Source organism: Neophocaena asiaeorientalis, unplaced genomic scaffold (assembly GCF_003031525.2).
Source record: "Neophocaena asiaeorientalis asiaeorientalis breed wild unplaced genomic scaffold, Neophocaena_asiaeorientalis_V1.1 scaffold678, whole genome shotgun sequence".
NCBI classification, from domain to species: domain Eukaryota; kingdom Metazoa; phylum Chordata; class Mammalia; order Artiodactyla; family Phocoenidae; genus Neophocaena; species Neophocaena asiaeorientalis.
In genome coordinates, this window is record NW_020175038.1 from 1,090,927 (window position 1) to 1,107,051 (window position 16,125).

The 16,125-nt window shown below is 44.5% G+C and overlaps 3 protein-coding genes across 4 annotated transcripts; 2 read left to right on the top strand and 1 right to left on the bottom strand.

Annotated features, from left to right (window-relative positions):
• Positions 1–150: 150 nt before the first annotated feature.
• TMED6 (transmembrane p24 trafficking protein 6) lies at positions 151–5,522 on the top strand. Its single transcript, XM_024763078.1, has 4 exons — positions 151–498; positions 1,762–1,888; positions 3,162–3,313; positions 5,125–5,522. The coding sequence occupies exons 1-4, from the start codon at positions 163–165 to the stop codon at positions 5,356–5,358; spliced, it is 849 nt and encodes a 282-aa protein (XP_024618846.1). The 5' UTR covers positions 151–162; the 3' UTR covers positions 5,359–5,522.
• NIP7 (nucleolar pre-rRNA processing protein NIP7) lies at positions 426–8,906 on the bottom strand. Of its 2 annotated transcripts, none has more exons than XM_024763080.1 (5): positions 8,695–8,906; positions 8,488–8,574; positions 8,248–8,386; positions 7,320–7,460; positions 426–612 (listed from the first exon to the last, which is right to left on the bottom strand). In XM_024763080.1, exons 1-5 carry the CDS (start codon positions 8,748–8,750, stop codon positions 556–558), a joined length of 480 nt encoding a protein of 159 aa, XP_024618848.1. In that variant the 5' UTR covers positions 8,751–8,906; the 3' UTR covers positions 426–555. The 2 variants fall into 2 exon arrangements, with proteins under 2 accessions (XP_024618848.1, XP_024618847.1); XM_024763079.1 differs by lacking the exon at positions 426–612 and adding an exon at positions 6,059–7,114.
• A 95-nt stretch (positions 8,907–9,001) lies between these two features.
• Positions 9,002–16,040, top strand: COG8 (component of oligomeric golgi complex 8). The gene is made up of 5 exons (XM_024763081.1): positions 9,002–9,414; positions 10,666–10,873; positions 11,654–12,481; positions 14,601–14,769; positions 15,548–16,040. The coding sequence occupies exons 1-5, from the start codon at positions 9,020–9,022 to the stop codon at positions 15,823–15,825; spliced, it is 1,878 nt and encodes a 625-aa protein (XP_024618849.1). The 5' UTR covers positions 9,002–9,019; the 3' UTR covers positions 15,826–16,040.
• Positions 16,041–16,125: the final 85 nt, after the last annotated feature.

The window sequence follows — 16,125 nt, forward strand, 5'->3', positions numbered from 1 at the left end:
GACAGCCCAGAGGAGGGGTGGAAATCTCTCTTCTGAAGTAATAGATTCTACCTAGCACCCGTGATGTAGGTCTGGTAAGCCACTGAGTTTTTGAGGTGCAAGCAAAATTCTTTCCTGTGAGCCAAACGTGGGGTACCATGCCAGTTCTATTCTGGAATATCTATGTGTGGCCCTGAGACTGGCCTATGTGTGACTTGCAGAGTTAATGATTATCCCAGCAGTTGTCTAAACTGCTTGGTTCCACTGGGCTGCTGCAAGCAGTTAGAGCAGTCTCCAGAGAGCAGCATGTTCCCCTTGCTCTTTGGTGCTGGACTGGTGGTTCTGAACCTAGTGAGCTCTGCAAGGAGCCAGAAGACAGAACCTCTTAGTGGCTCTGGGGACCAGCCCCTCTTCCGTGGTGCGGATCGATACGACTTTGCCATCGTGATCCCTCCAGGAGGCACAGAATGCTTTTGGCAATTTGCCCACCAGACTGGATACTTCTATTTCAGTTATGAGGTGGGTCATACTGGGGACTTGTTTTTCTTGTTTGTTCATTTCCTTTTGTAAAGAGGGTCAGGTTTTAAACGAACACAAGGTCCTAGTTGTCTTTATTATGCTGTGACTCCCCACCTGTTAATGAAACAGACCTGCAGTTAAATGGAAACTCCTGATGGATGAATAATCACTAAAACATATGGTTTGGCTTCTCAAATTGGGGGCTGTGGAAGTGTGCTCAAAGTCATGGGACAAACCGGGTGCCTCTTCCTGGAGAGGTAATCATCACACTTACTCGAGTTTAGAGATGAGAGGCGAAATAATCCATTTTTTAAATATTAAAATAATATGGATATGGTACCAAGTTGAATGAAAAGTCACATGAACTTTGGAGACAAACCCAGAGATTTCAAAGACGCTTCAGTTTATGAGGTTGGGGGAGCAACATTTACACCCTTGCCTTCAGGGGTAATTCCAGCAAATTGGAGAATCAGTAACTCAAGGCTTCTCTATGCAGTCAGACCTGTTGCTTTTAGGAAGGTAAATGTTTTCAAGTTGCCTGTTCACAGGCCAAGTACTTTAATCCATGCTGTGCCCAAGGATGGTCTTCTGCTCAACAGTAAACTTAGAAGCTGTTCATTTCCTTTGTTCTTTATCTTAGAAACCTATTAACTTTCTAAATTTTGTTTACAGAGTAAAAGACTATGTTGATCTTATTCTACTCCAATGTAACTTACAATTTATTTTAAATTAACCTATCAGAGATTTTTCTTATCTCTGAATTTATAATAGAATAGTAGCTACTAGTCAGGTCACTGTAGCCTGGGCTTATCAAGACGCAGCTTGGAGGCAAGTACCTATTGAATGCCTTATTTATTTACTGTCAAGCATCAAATAAGCCCAAATCTGGTATACCACTGGAGAGGTCAAAACCAAGTGAGTTCTGCCAAGAACTCTACAGCCAGATTCATATACACCAACATGTCAGCTGCATGGTCTGAGACGTGTTTTCTTACCAGGGGTGCTATTGGCATTTGGGTCATTTCTTTGTCCTGCTTACTATTTCTAACATGGCAGGCTGTTCAGCACTGCTGTCCCCGCCCCTCTTCCCCAACTCACAACACCAGGGCAACGTCTCAGCCCAAATTCAAAGTGGGGGTTGGGCAGTACCATCCCTGATTGAGAACCACTGTGCTGATGGTCACTGGATGTCAATCTTACCATTCAGCTAGCTTCCTGATGATGCAGCAGGAGCTTTTCTCCCTCTTTAATGTGTCTCCGCAGGTTCAGCGGACACTGGGAATGTCACATGACCGGCATGTTGCTGCCACTGCACATACCCCACAGGGTTTCCTTATAGACACCACTAAGAATGTTCGGGGCCAGATTAACTTCTCCACCCAAGAGACAGGTCTGTTTTCGTCATCACGGCTATTATAATAATCATACATTTCTTTGAAATTGGGAAAATAATGAGGAAATATTGAAATTAATTAAGTACCTGAGATGTAAAAGCTCTGGCTTTTCCACATATGGATGGTGAAATAGTAAGAAAAAGATTTAGCCTTCAACACCAAAAACCAGATTTCCTGGAGACTGCCAATGGCCAAGGACATTAATCAGCAGTCCACTGGCAGTTTGGAAGCAGTCTCCAGGTGACTAATTATTATAACTCCAGGGTCCAGAAGCTCGATTTTATCTTATCATCTCCAACGAACCAGATTATTAGAAAGTGATCAAAACAGGCAGACCCACTTATGATACAGAATTCCAATTAATAAATTTATTATGGGACAGTATTTCTTTTCAGTCATCAAAACACTTGAGCCAGTTACCAAAACGCAGAACACAAGGAAATGCATGGCCATGAAAAATATCCGCATTCTACAACAAAGCACTTCTCCAGTCACCAGAAAATTCCTACAGCCAGATCGAGCCTGTCCTCACCCTGGACGGCACCAGTCAGTTTGAACTGTCCTCTCTACCTGCCAGGTGCACAAAAAAAGACTATTTCTCAACAGGGACGTAAGAGAATCACTGAGTGGCACAGGATATTCAGCATTATTATGCAGCATCTTTGGCCCCTACGTAGTGCCTTCCAGTCATTTTGACAATCAAATACACTGCCACACCTTTCCAACCCTGCTCCTCCTCACTCCTCCCCCATCACCACACGTGGGGAGGTGACCCCAGTTGAGAACAAGCACCAGTACATACCCCAATCATCAGCCCCCATACAGACCACCTTGCAGGAAGTTACCCCAGTAGGATAGCTTCTTTCATTCACAAAGCATACATTTTTTCCCTACTTTCAAATTCAAATGATATCCCAACTCTCATGGTATGCAAGAAGCAAACACTATACTCTTAATATGCTCTTCTTGATCAGAAATTCCTTAAGAGACGTGGGAATTATACGTTGAAAAAGAGGAAGAAAACATTTTCTATCCAACATAGAGCTAAAGCTACTAATATTTGGCAAAACAGTATTATAAATAATTAGTAAAATAAGTTTCACGTAAGATCAGTATCTTCCACATCAAAAACTGGATTTTGTACTTCCTAAGTAAAAAGAAGGTGCTATAGTAGCACATTTAACACCGGACAACAGTTATCTCCAGGGAAATCTAGAGGGTGGGAGGGTGGGAGACCAAGATTTGGTAATGATCTAGGGATTCCTACAGGTTTTTATCAGCTTTGTCTAAAAAATCAGCAAAATCACTTTGGTTCTGTGCAAGTATACCTCAATTTTGGAGTCTTCTATGAGGGGCCTGAGATGGACCACAAAGAGAAGAATGAAAGAAAACAACTGAATGATACTTTGGATGCAATTGAGGTAATTGTTTTGTGAGAGAGAAACATCCATGGAAACTGACTTTAAATTTGGAGGAAAGATTAGAATTATGGGAGTAATATCATCAGAGTGAGGGCTCATTTGGGTAGAAAACAAACAGGCAAAGGGATTTGAAGCCTTTAATTAATTTTGTGACTTGGAGCTCTTGAAATTCCTCACTTGTTTTATACCAGGAATTGGCAAACAACGGTTCCCAGGCCAAATCTGGCCCACTGCCTGTTTGTTTTTTAACTTAGATACAATTCCCCACTTTAAGTGTACAGTTTAGTGGTTTACAAGGTCCTGCAACCATTACCAGCATCTAATTCCAGAATAGTTTCATCACCCCAAAAGGAAACTGCAGACCTATTATTCACTGTGTTCCCCATGCCCCTCAGCCCTGGGTAATCCCTCACTAATCTACTTTGTTTATATAGATTTGCCTGTTCTGTACACTTCATATAAGTGGAATCATACAATGTGGCCTTTTGTCTTTGGCTTCTTTTATTTAGCATGTTTTCAAGGTTCATCCACATTGTACCATGTATTAATACTTCATTCCTTTTTCTGGATGAATAGTATTCTATTGTATATTTAAAACAACACATTTTGTTTATCTACTTATCAGCCGGTAGACATCTGGGTTATTTCCACTTTCTGGCTATCATGAACAATGCTGCTGTGAGCATTTGCCTACAAATTTTTGTGTGAACATGCTTTCATCTCTGTACACATATAAGCGGTATACTCTGCTGGCACATATGGTAACTTTTTACCTTCACTGAGGAACTGCTACATTCCACAGTGGCTAAACCATTTTACACTCCCACCAGCAGTGTATGAGTGTTGCAATTTCTCCATATCCCTGCCAACATGTTATAGTCTTTTTTGCTATAGCAATCCTAGTGGGTATAAGTGGTATCTTGTGATTTTTGAGTTGTGTCTCCCTGACACTGAGCATCTTTGCATGCTTTTTTGGAGAAATGTCTATTCAAATCCTTTGCCCATTTTAAAATCTGGTTATTTGTCTTTTTATGATTGAGTTCTAAGAGTTCTTTATATATTCTGGATACAAGTCTCTTAACAGATATATGATTTGCAAATATTTTCTCCCATTCTCTGGGATCTCTCTTGACTTTCTTGATAGTCTGCTTGATGCACAAAAGCTCGCTGCCTGTTTTTGTAAGTGAAGTTTGACTAGAACACAGCCATGCTCATTTGACAATTACAGTTGGCCCTCTGTATCTGCAGATGCAGAACCTGCAGATGCGGAGGGCTGACTATGGGACTTCAGCATCCTCTGCAGGTCCTGGAACCCATCTCCCCACTGATAATGAGGGACAGCTAACTGGACACATTGTCTATGGCTGCTTTTGTGCTACAGTGGCAGAGCTTAGTAGTTGCAAGAGACTGTATGGCCTGCAAAGCCTAGAATATTTACTGTCTGGCCCTTCCATAAAAATTTGCAGGCCCTTATCTTTTACCATATACAAAGAACAGAAGACATCACCCAGAACAGCAATGATGTGCTGAGTACATGTCTAAATCTAGAGATAATCTGGAGGAACTTTCTAGTTTTAGCACTGAAGTTTTTCATTATAAAAATTATTTTTTTTATAACTGAAGTCCAGGCCATTTTTTCATAGACAACAAAACTAGCATTTATCAACAACTCCAATAGCCAATTTATAACATATTATAAAATCGTAAGTTACTCACTTCCAGATAAACTAAGTTAGTGCTGGTGGGTACCCAGGGGAGGCTAGATGAGGTTACAGAGGAACGCTTTCTGTATTTCATTTTCTGTCCTGCAGAAGAGTACACGAAAGCTGCAGAACAATATCTTTCACATGTGGCGATACTACAACTTCGCTCGCATGAGAAAAATGGCTGACTTTTTCCTACTCCAGTCAAACTATAACTATGTGAATTGGTGGTCGACAGCCCAGAGCCTTGTTATTATTCTTTCTGGGATCCTGCAGCTGTATTTCTTGAAGCGTCTCTTCAACATCCCAACGACTACAGACACAAAGAAGCCAAGATGCTAAGCTCGAACAACTACAGTGCCCTGGCTCTTTTCTTCTGGGGCACAAGCTCTCTCAAATCTTTGTAAAGTTATTGGGAAAAAATCAATTTTTCTTGTTAGAAAGTTGTAGCCTATTGCTCTCATCTACACAGGCAAAATAGCAATAAATAAAAGTGTGTAAAGTTTTGACGTTGACTATTTCTAAAGTACACACTAAATGCTACCATCAAAATAGTGTCCATCGTACTGCAGCCCCTTAACCTTCACTATGTCTATTTAGAAATTAACAGAGAACCTTGGAAAGGAGAAAAGTTGAAAAATATGGGACGAAAACATATAAAACTGGGTTTTATATGTTGCATACAAAAACCGGAGTTGGTAGAGTGCTTTTTTGTAATTGAAAAATGATTTGTTTTTAGAGATGTCACCTTTGGAAGTTAAATTAAGCAGTATATGCACTAAAGAAACTGCTTTACAATACAGGTACTTAAAAATTTTTTTGTCTGTGATATGTTTTTCACTAAAAAATATTTTAGTAATTCTAAAAATAATTTTGGAAGGCATGGGAGAAGGATGGAGGAGCTAAATTATTATTTCAGGGTCTCTGAGTAGTGCATTTTGTCCAGTCCAGTCATGTAATTAAAGATTTGTAAGAATATATGTATAAATGAATCACTTTGCTGTACACCTGAAACTAACCCAATATTGTACGTCAACTATACTACAATAAAAAAATTTTTTTAATTAAAAAAAACTGAAAAGATTTATAAGAGAAATTGTTTTAGAAATCAAGGTGATAAAAATAACATTCAGCCTGGGATCATACCATTCAAGAAAAAGAGTGAGAAAACTGCTTGTAAAAGCCAAGATAATATAATCAAATTATGTTCATAAGATCCTACTCTTAGTAACAGAAATACTCAGTATAAACATTACAGAAATAACTCTTACCATTTATTCAACACTCTCATTTGCCAGGCACTGTGCTAGATGCTTTACGATCACGATTTCCACTTCTAAAAACTATTCTTAGGAAGACGGCTAGGCTGCTTTTTGAAACAGAAGGAAATGAAGCTTATTAAAGTTTAATGACTCATCTAAGGCCATACAGCTGGTAGATGTGAGAACTGGTGTTTGAATCCAAGTTTTTTTCCCACACTACACAGCACCTACCGTAAAGAAAATCGGCAGAATAAACTGCTCTTACTGTTTTATCCAAATTTCATTTGTAAAATTCCACACATGACCTACTATTCTGATGGGAATATCTATCTTTCATAGTATTAATAAAAAAGAAAATTCATTACGTTCTTATCATGTGTTTGGAAAACAGTGTTATCACAGATAACAATACGCTATTCTTGTCCTCAGTTCCAACAATTTAGAACCTGTTACTCAAAACAAGAAGCCCTCTGATTCAAATATAAAACACAGCATTCTAGTTAGTCATAATCACAAAGATCCAAAACCCCGTTTTTGAGCCATTTCTGCATAATAAGAATCCAGCCTGCATTTGTCCATAACAGAATATTAAACTAAGAAGTCCCTGAAGAAGTCACAGTGTTGACAAAATTCAACATGATGGTGGAGCCTACACAGACACAGGAAACAAAGCTAGGCCCTTCCACACAGCCACAAGTCCTCGCGATGATTTCGTTTTAAGTCAATGTCTCTTCATGCCGCACATATTCCCCAATGTCTGCTTGATGAAATACCACAATCGCCATGGGGTCTACTTTCCTGCAGTCTTGTGTAGACTTTGCTGCCACCCCAAAACCCTGGGATTCAAAAGAAGAGACACTGATTCACTCAAGTCATTCAATAAGTACGTATTGAGGTCTGGAAACAACAAAGACGAAAAGATACAGTTCTTTGAAGAATTCAAAGGGTGCTGAGAATTTAGTCTCTCAAGCGCAGACTGAAAATACATCCATCTTGAATAAAAAGATACTTGATTTTTTAACAGCAACCATCTCTACTCACCAAAGGGATGTCTGCCATGGAGTACACCACAACTCCCTGGTACTGAGAAGTATTTTCAGTGATTCGACCAAGTCCAGATTTCAGCACATGGTTCCCATACAGGAAGGATTGCTCTGCTCCAGGTTTTATCCACACTTTATACTGTAAAAAAGAGAATTAAATCCAAGAGACATAAAAATGCTAAATAGTTAGACCCCTGCAGATAGGCTAACTGCTAGATTTATGGTTAATTTCCTTCTTTTTATCCCTTATGAACTAAGTTTTTTTGGTTCTTTTATTTATTTTCTTTTCAGTTGAAGTATAGTAATCTACAATACTATGTTAGTTGAAGGTGCAAAACATAGTGATCTGATATTTCTATACATTACAAAAGGATCACAATAATACAAAGTTACTGTATCTGTGTCATCTGTCTCCATACAAGATTATTAAGGTATTACTGACCATATGCCCCGTGCTATATATGTCACCTGTGAGGTTCGTCTGTCTTGTAACATGAATTTTAAAGAAAAGAGAGAAAGAGTCATGCTTCCCTTAATATGTTCACCCCGTGAAGAGACCAGCCAGGAGGTTCTTACCTCGACTCTACAATCAACTTCTCCCATGGGCAGTTTAACAGCTCTTTTCTGTACCCCACTACGCTCCTCTTCACAGCCACCTATTTGGTTTTTGGTCTTGAGCTGGGTCTGCATAGGCTTTTCAGTTTCTACTGGAGATAACTACCACTACGCGGCCACACAGGGCTCCTACACCTGAGCCCCGACCACGCCCAGGCAGCAAGATGTACACACATCTCCAGGTGCTGGCACTGACCCTAAGCACCGTCAGCGACTCCGTCGCAGAAAAGGTGCCCAATTCTGCCTTCTGATGTGGCCCTCAGCCTAGACTTCCTCCATCCCTAGTGGCGGACTGACACCACCCCACAAACCTTGGCATACGGTGCTAGGTAATCCAGAGCCGTGATGTGCAACCGAAACTTGTGGGTCTTCGTGAATTTTCCGAAGCACGTCCCCAGCGACACCAGCTTGTCACCGGAGATGTTGGCGGCCAACTTCAAAATCTTCTCACTGAAGGGATAAAGAAAAAGGCAGTGTCAGATGAGGGAGGCTGGAGGGACCCAGGACCCCACCCGGCTCCATGCTGCCTATCCGGCCCCGCGCCGCCTCACCTCACGTAGTACACCCGGTCGTTGTGCAGCCTGAAACAGTAGGTGCCGTCGGGCCTGTCGACCAGCAGCTGCAGATTCTCCCCGATGCTGAGAGCAAAAGGAGGACTAGAGGCCGCGCCCGGACTCATCCCGGCACCGCGCCCCCCGCTCCACCCACGCCCCTCCGCGCCACCCACACACTCCCTCTTCTGCCCCGCGCACTCTTACTATTTTGCTATCTTCTCAAACATTACTCGCGTCTCCTCTTCAGTCAGAGGCCGCATTTTCCCGCTGGGTTGGAACGCCGGATCCTCGTGCCTCAGTTACCGGAAACGGAAGATCAGCCGCTCCTTGGCAACCTCAAAGCCTGCCTCTCTAGCTGCTTTCCAGTCGTTTCCCCACGCTAGCGCCCCGTAACCTGGACGACTATCGGGGAAAGAAAGCGGGCCTGATGAGAAACCATAGAGACCGGAAGTACGCCCCGGCTGCTTTCGATTCTACGGAGTCAGCGCCCTCGCTTAGCGGGAGGGGAAGTGACGCTGCTGCTGAGAAGATGGCGGCAACAGCGACTCTCCCGCTCTCGACTAAGGCCTCGGCCACAGCGACGGCCACCGCGGCTGCTCTCGGGGAGGTGGAGGATGAAGGGCTCCTGGCGTCGCTGTTCCGGGACCGCTTCCCGGAGGCCCAGTGGCGGGAGCGGCCCGACGTGGGCCGCTACCTCAGGGAGTTGAGCGGCTCGGGACTGGAACGGCTGCGGCGCGAGCCCGACCGCCTGGCCGAGGAGCGAGCGCAGCTGCTGCAGCAGACGCGCGACTTGGCCTTCGCCAACTACAAGACCTTCATCCGCGGCGCCGAGTGCACCGAGCGCATCCACCGCCTCTTTGGCGACGTGGAGGAGTCGCTTGGCCGCCTGCTCGACCGCTTGCCCAGCTTCCAACAGAGCTGCAGGTGCGGCGGGTCCGGTGCTATAAAGGGGCTTTTAATACCTGTAATCGCTATCATTTACGACGATAGAAATAGCTAACACTTAGATAGCGCTTACCATATGCCAGGTTCTCCTCTGAGCATTTCATTAATCCATTTAAACTGCACAGCAGCCTTCGAGGTAGGTATTGTTATTTGCATTTTGCGTATGAGGAAGTTAAGACACAGAGGTTAGTGACCGTCCCAGGGCACAGCTAGTAAGTTTCGAAGCCAGAATTGGAACCCAGCAGCACGTCCCTCTCTCATAGGGCTGTTGTGAGCACTAAATAGAATCCATGCAAAGCACTTATCATTGGGTCTGACATAATACTCTACAATTGTCAGCTTAACATATGTGCATATTTATGTAAACCTATACACACAACACAAACACACAACACACATGTACACACAACAGCTTGGACCAGAGGTCATCTGCTCTAAACCGTTCATTGATAGGAGGCTGACAAGGAAATCCTCCCGTTTGGGGACAGTAAAAATCATCCAAAAAAAAAAAAAATCTTCCTTTTTGACCCATATTCTCCCTCCCTCGACCCTTAATCCATTATCCCTAATTCTGCCTTCCAGTCTTTCGTGATAAAAGTTTAAGTTTTCTTTTGAGTCTTTGAATATTTGAAAATAGCTTTCATACTCTTCCAATCCCTTAGAATAGATGGAGGGCTTCACAAAGCAGGTGTCTGCAGTTACCGAGAAGAAATGGAGACTGTAGCAGGAACTGAGGTTGGACCATAGCATAGGAGATTAAGAGGCTGAGGGAACTTGGGGGTAAGGCTGTAGTTCTAGGCTAGTTAGGGCATTATGAAAATAATAAGAATAGCTGTTATTAAAGGAACATTTACTCCATATCAGGTCCTATGTTAAATGCTTTATACACATCATCTCATTTAATCCTCACATCCTTAGGAGGTGGGTCCTGTTACTATTTTACCAATGAAGAAACAGTTGAGAGAGCCTAAGTACCTTGCTACAACTTGTTAAGTGGCAGATCTGGGTTCAAATCTTTTTATCACTTATTAGTTGTGTGATCTTGGACAAGTTGCTTAAAATCTCTGGGATTAAAATTTCAAGGGTAAAAGTACTTATCTAATGGGGTTGGTGTGAAGATTAAATCAGATAAATCAGCCCAGTGCTCAGTTCATAGTAAGTGCTTGGTATTTGTAGCGAAGACTTGGATGCAGAGCAGTGAACCACCAATGTACTCCTGATTGTTACTAGGAATTTTGTGAAAGAGGCTGAGGAGATCAGCTCCAATCGCCGAATGAACACCCTGACTCTAAACCGGCACACAGAAATCCTGGAAATCCTGGAGATCCCTCAGCTCATGGACACCTGTGTCCGGAACAGCTATTATGAAGAGGCCCTGGAGCTTGCAGCCTACGTACGCCGACTGGAAAGGAAATACTCCTCCATCCCTGTCATCCAGGTAGCCAACTTGCCCAGAGAGGACTCAAGCTGATGTTCTTGTGATCAGTAATTCTGTGGTCATCACTGACCGTTTAGGCAGAAACCTTAGGGAAACTCCTTGCATTTTTCACATCAGTTTCTGCAAGGAAGGCAGGCTTGATCATAAAACATACATTCATTATTCAGTCAGCTGATAAATATTAATCATGTGCCAGGCATTGATCTAGATGCTGGGGGTACAATGTGAACAAAGACAAGGCCTTGGCTCTCATAAGCTGCTAGTTGGCAAATAAATAAATAATATCCTTTCAGATAGTGTTAAGTATCTTAACAAAATAAACCAGGGAATGGGGCAGGAGGCTAAGGTGGGTTACTCTAGGTAGAGTGGTCAGGAAAGGCTCTTCTGGTGAGATAACATTTAAGCTGAGACCCAGATGACGAGAAGGAGCCAGCCACATGAAGATGGGGGAGAGCCAACCAGAAAGTGGTACGAACAAGTGTAGCAGGCTAAGGAGGGAAGAAGTTGGAGTGTTTGAAGTATAAAGATAGCCATTCTGGCTGGATTGCAGTGAGCAAGGGGAGAGCATTAGGAAGCAGGTAAGGGCAGAAGAACCAGGCAGGGCCCGTAGGCCGCAGTGAACCAAACCTTTGCTGGTGAACCTGTATGCATCAGTTTTAGGAAATCTACTTCGTACGTCAGGACAGCAGTGGGAATGTTGGTCTGCAGTATTCAGGGTTAGTGGAATGGGTTCCAGGGAGTGTCTTTCCCAGCGTGGTGACTCACCCCCTGTGTCGTCAGGGCATTGTGAACGAAGTGCGCCAGTCCATGCAGCTGATGCTGAGCCAGCTGATCCAACAACTGAGGACGAACATCCAGCTCCCTGCCTGCCTCCGTGTCATTGGCTTCTTACGGCAAATGGATGTCTTCACCGAGGCTGAGTTGAGGGTCAAGTTTCTTCAGGCCCGAGATGCTTGGCTCCGTTCTATCCTGACTGCCATCCCCAGTGATGATCCCTATTTCCACATCACGAAAACCATCGAGGCCTGCCGTGTCCATCTGTTCGATATTATCACCCAGTACCGTGCCATCTTCTCAGACGAGGACCCGTTGCTGCCCCCTGCCACGGGCGAGCACACCGTGAATGAGAGTGCCATCTTCCATGGCTGGGTGCTGCAGAAAGTCTCACAATTCCTGCAGGTGCTGGAGACTGACCTTAACCGAGGGATAGGCAGCCGTCTGGACTCTCTGCTGGGCCAGTGCATGTACTTTGGACTGTCTTTTAGCCGGGTAGGGGCTGATTTCCGGGGTCAGTTAGCTCCTGTTTTCCAGCGAGTGGCTATCAGCACTTTCCAGAAAGCAATTCAGGAAACGGTCGAGAAGTTCCAGGATGAAATGAACTCCTACACCCTCATCTCAACTCCAGCCATCCTGAGCAGCAGTAACCTGCCTGCTGCTGTTCCAGTCACTCAGCCGGGGACCCTGCAGCCACCCATGGTGCTCTTAGACTTCCCACCCCTTGCCTGCTTCCTCAACAATATTCTGGTCGCCTTCAATGATCTGCGCCTCTGCTGCCCCATGGCCCTGGCGCAGGATGTGACTGTGGCCCTGGAAGACGCCCTTGCCAAGGTGAGCACATACTGTTGGCTCTCTTCTGGGGCCTCCTTTAGTAACAGGTGGCCAGACTTTTGTAATAAACCAGTCTGTGTGACAGTGGTGCCTGCTGACTTTGGTTTAGTGTGGTTTTAGAGGTTTTTCTGGTTGAAAAGCTCTGGTTAGTCTCCTTTCATGAAGTGTCTCACCTGTAGTAATGGTTCAGTAATATATTGATTTTCTATTGCTGCATAACAAACTCACACAAACATAGCAGCTTAAAACAACACACATTTATCATGTCTGTTTCTGTCAGTCAGGAGTCCAGGCACAGCCTAAATGGGTTGGTCCTCTGCTCACAAGGTTGTAGTCAAGGTGTTGGCCAGGCTGTGGACTCATCTGGAGCTCAGGGTCCCCTCCTTTCAAGCTCACTCACAGTGGCAGATTTCTGTTCCTTACAGTTGTAGGACTGAGGCCCTCAACTCCTAGAGACCAACCCACTCCATAGGCAGTTCAGTGTGGCTTTTTGATTCTTCAGAGCCAATGGGAGAGCATCTCTCCTTGCTAAGTCTCCTTTAGAGGAGTCCTCAACCCTCTTTTAAGAGGCTCATCTAATTAGGGTAGGCCCACCCAGGATAACCTCCCTTTTCATTAATTCAATCAGCCAGTCAGGGACGTTAATTAAAACGGCCAAATCCTTCACCTTCGCCATATTCTGTGGGTTAGAAACAAGTCACAGATTCTGCCTGCACTCAAGGGGAGGAGATTACACAAAGGAGTGGATACCAGGGGGCGGGGATTACAAGCGCCATATTAGAATTCTGCCTAATACAAGTAATACTACCAATATTGCTAATATCCGAGTATGGTGCATTTTTACACGTTAAATCTTTAGATATTGGGTGTTTCTTGTAATTGACGACATCTTACAGTTGCTGTCAGCCAGGTGGCAGTTGTGATGTGGTTGTATAAAATCTTTCTGTGGATGTCCTCCTGTAAGAAAGAGCAAGGAGGGCTTCCCTGGTGGTGCAGTGGTTGAGAGTCTGCCTGCCAACACAGGGGACATGGGTTCATGCCCCGGTCCGGGAAGATCCCACATGCCGCGGAGCAGCTGGGCCTGTGAGCCATGGCCGCTGAGCCTGCGCGTCTGGAGCCTGTGCTCCACAACGGGAGAGGCCACAACAGTGAGAGGCCTGCGTACCGCAAAAAAAAAAAAAAAAAAAAAAAACCAAGGAAGCATGAGCAATGAAGCCTTTTAGGGTCAGTGAAATTCAGATAATAGTAATTAGCTAATATTCATCTAGAGCTTACTTCATGCCACGTAATTTATCATACTTTACACATATTAAAACTTAATTCTCATAACCCTGTCAGGTTAGGTTCTGTTGCTGGCCCTACTTTATAGATGAGGGAACTCAGGCACAGAGGGCGTGGGGTGCTTAAGTAATCACTTAGAGGCCACAGAACCAGTGAGTGGCATAGCTGGAATTTGAGCCCAGAACTCTGGTGACTCTGGCACCAGAGTCTATGTTCGTTATTTATTTATTTATTTGTTTGTTTGGCCGTGCCTCTTGGCTTGTAACCAGAGATTGAACCTGGGCCCTTGGCAGTGAAAGCACAGAGCTCTAACCACTGGACTGCCAGGGAATTCCCCAGACTTTATGTTCTTAACCCTGTCACTGTGACCCTGCCTGTAATGTCAGCTAGGCTGTTATTTGTATGTGGAACTTCTTTTCCAGCTCTATTTTTTCCTCCTTTACAATTTTCTAGTGGTTCTAGCATTGTGGAACTTCAGAGGCCTTACTCAGTAGAAGCCTTTTATAGTGTTGCTTCATCTTCCTGGATCCACCATAGTTCTGGTCCATCTCCCATGGGAGCCAAAAGCAATGTATTCTGTGTATAATTTCATGATGCTCCTCCACTGGAACTGGAAACTGCACTAGTAATAAAACTAGTTGGATAAGAAATACATCAGTGAAGTGACAGAATTGTGAAGATTGACCACAATTGTGAATTTAAACAAGATAATAATATCATGTACGGTTTGGAACAACTTTCTTCATGAAAACTTGAGGGGTGCACATTTGTACCTAGCTTTATATACTGCTGATGGTGATAGACTAACCCGGTGATTGATGGTGCCCTTGTCTCTTAGGTAACAAAAGTAATCTTGGCCTTCCATCGTGCCGAAGAGGCTGCCTTCAGCAGTGGGGAGCAAGAGCTCTTCGTCCAGTTCTGCACTGTCTTCCTGGAAGACCTCGTTCCTTATTTAAATCGCTGTCTCCAAGTCCTTTTTCCTCCAGCTCAGATGGCACAGACCTTAGGTAAAAGAAGGGAAAAGATTCCTAAAACTATTTTATTGACATAATTCACATACTAAATAATTCACCTATTTGTAAAATTCAAGGTTTTTATTAAGTGTACACAGGTGTGCAACCGTTACTACCATCTAGTTTTAGAAAGATCCCCGGTGTTCATTTGTGGTCATTCCCCAATCTTGCCCTTAGTCCCTGGCAGCCACTAATCTTTCTGTTGCAGTAGATTTGCCCTTTCTGGACATTTCATATCAACAGAATCATACATTATGTTTATATCTAGCTAAGTGGAAGAAGCCAGTCACAAAAGAACCACATAATGTATGATTCCATTGACATTAAATGTTTACAGATGGTGTTTTAAAAATATTTTTTAGAATTTACCTTCCCTTCCCTATGCCCCCTCTCTCTCTGCCTGTGAAGGGGGTGTGGGAGGCACAATTTCCCAAAGGGTAGTGGGCCAGTGATCCCACTAGCAGAGTGGCTGCTCTCTGCTCCCCCAGCTTTTCCTTGGGCCTGTCCAGGGAAGCCAGTGCCTGCTGAGGCTCTCCTGGTGCTTTTTTTCTCCATCCGTCCTGCACTGTGCTGTTCCCATTACTTTCAAAGTCTGGCTTTACTGCATAGGTGCCTGTCCCATATCACAAAGGTGATTTTTATTGTATTGAAATATGGTAACTGTGTTCGTTACTTCTAATAAGTGTTTTTTTGTTTTTGTTTTTTTACCTGTGACACATAATTAAATTCATTAAACGCTTTTTCCACTTCTATTCTTTACCATCTGGGCCAGGCATTCCACCCACTCAGCTCTCCAAGTACGGAAACCTGGGGCATGTGAACGTCAGCGTCGTCCAGGAGCCTCTGGCCTTTATCCTGCCGAAGAGAGAGATGGCCTTCTGTCTAGACGACAAGGCGCTAGTCCCCGAGGTCACAGCTCCAGCGCCAGAACCCCCAGCCGAGGGGCCAGTCCTCGAACCTGTCACCCCGGCTTTCCCTGACGGGGGGCAACAGGAGGTGGGATCCGTGGGACCGCCGCAGGCAGCCGACGAGCCTAGTGCAGGCACTTGACAGGCGCCCTCTGCGCCTGGGCCAGTGCGGCGGGTACCGGGGCCCCGGAGCCCGAGGGGCTTACTTACTGCAGGGCCCGGTGGGAACGGGAGTTGCCGCGCGTGGGAGAGGCTGCGAAGGCATAATTAATGGGAGAACCTCCTGGATATTCTTGTAAATGCTTGATTAAACTATTAGAAATGGAATTAAATAATAAAGCTGGTGGACGCCACCCAGAGGCAGGCTGCGAAGCGTGAGCGGCGCCGGCGTTCCCGGAAGGCCCGCGGGGAACTGCACTTCCCGGAGTCCCTGGGGGCGGGA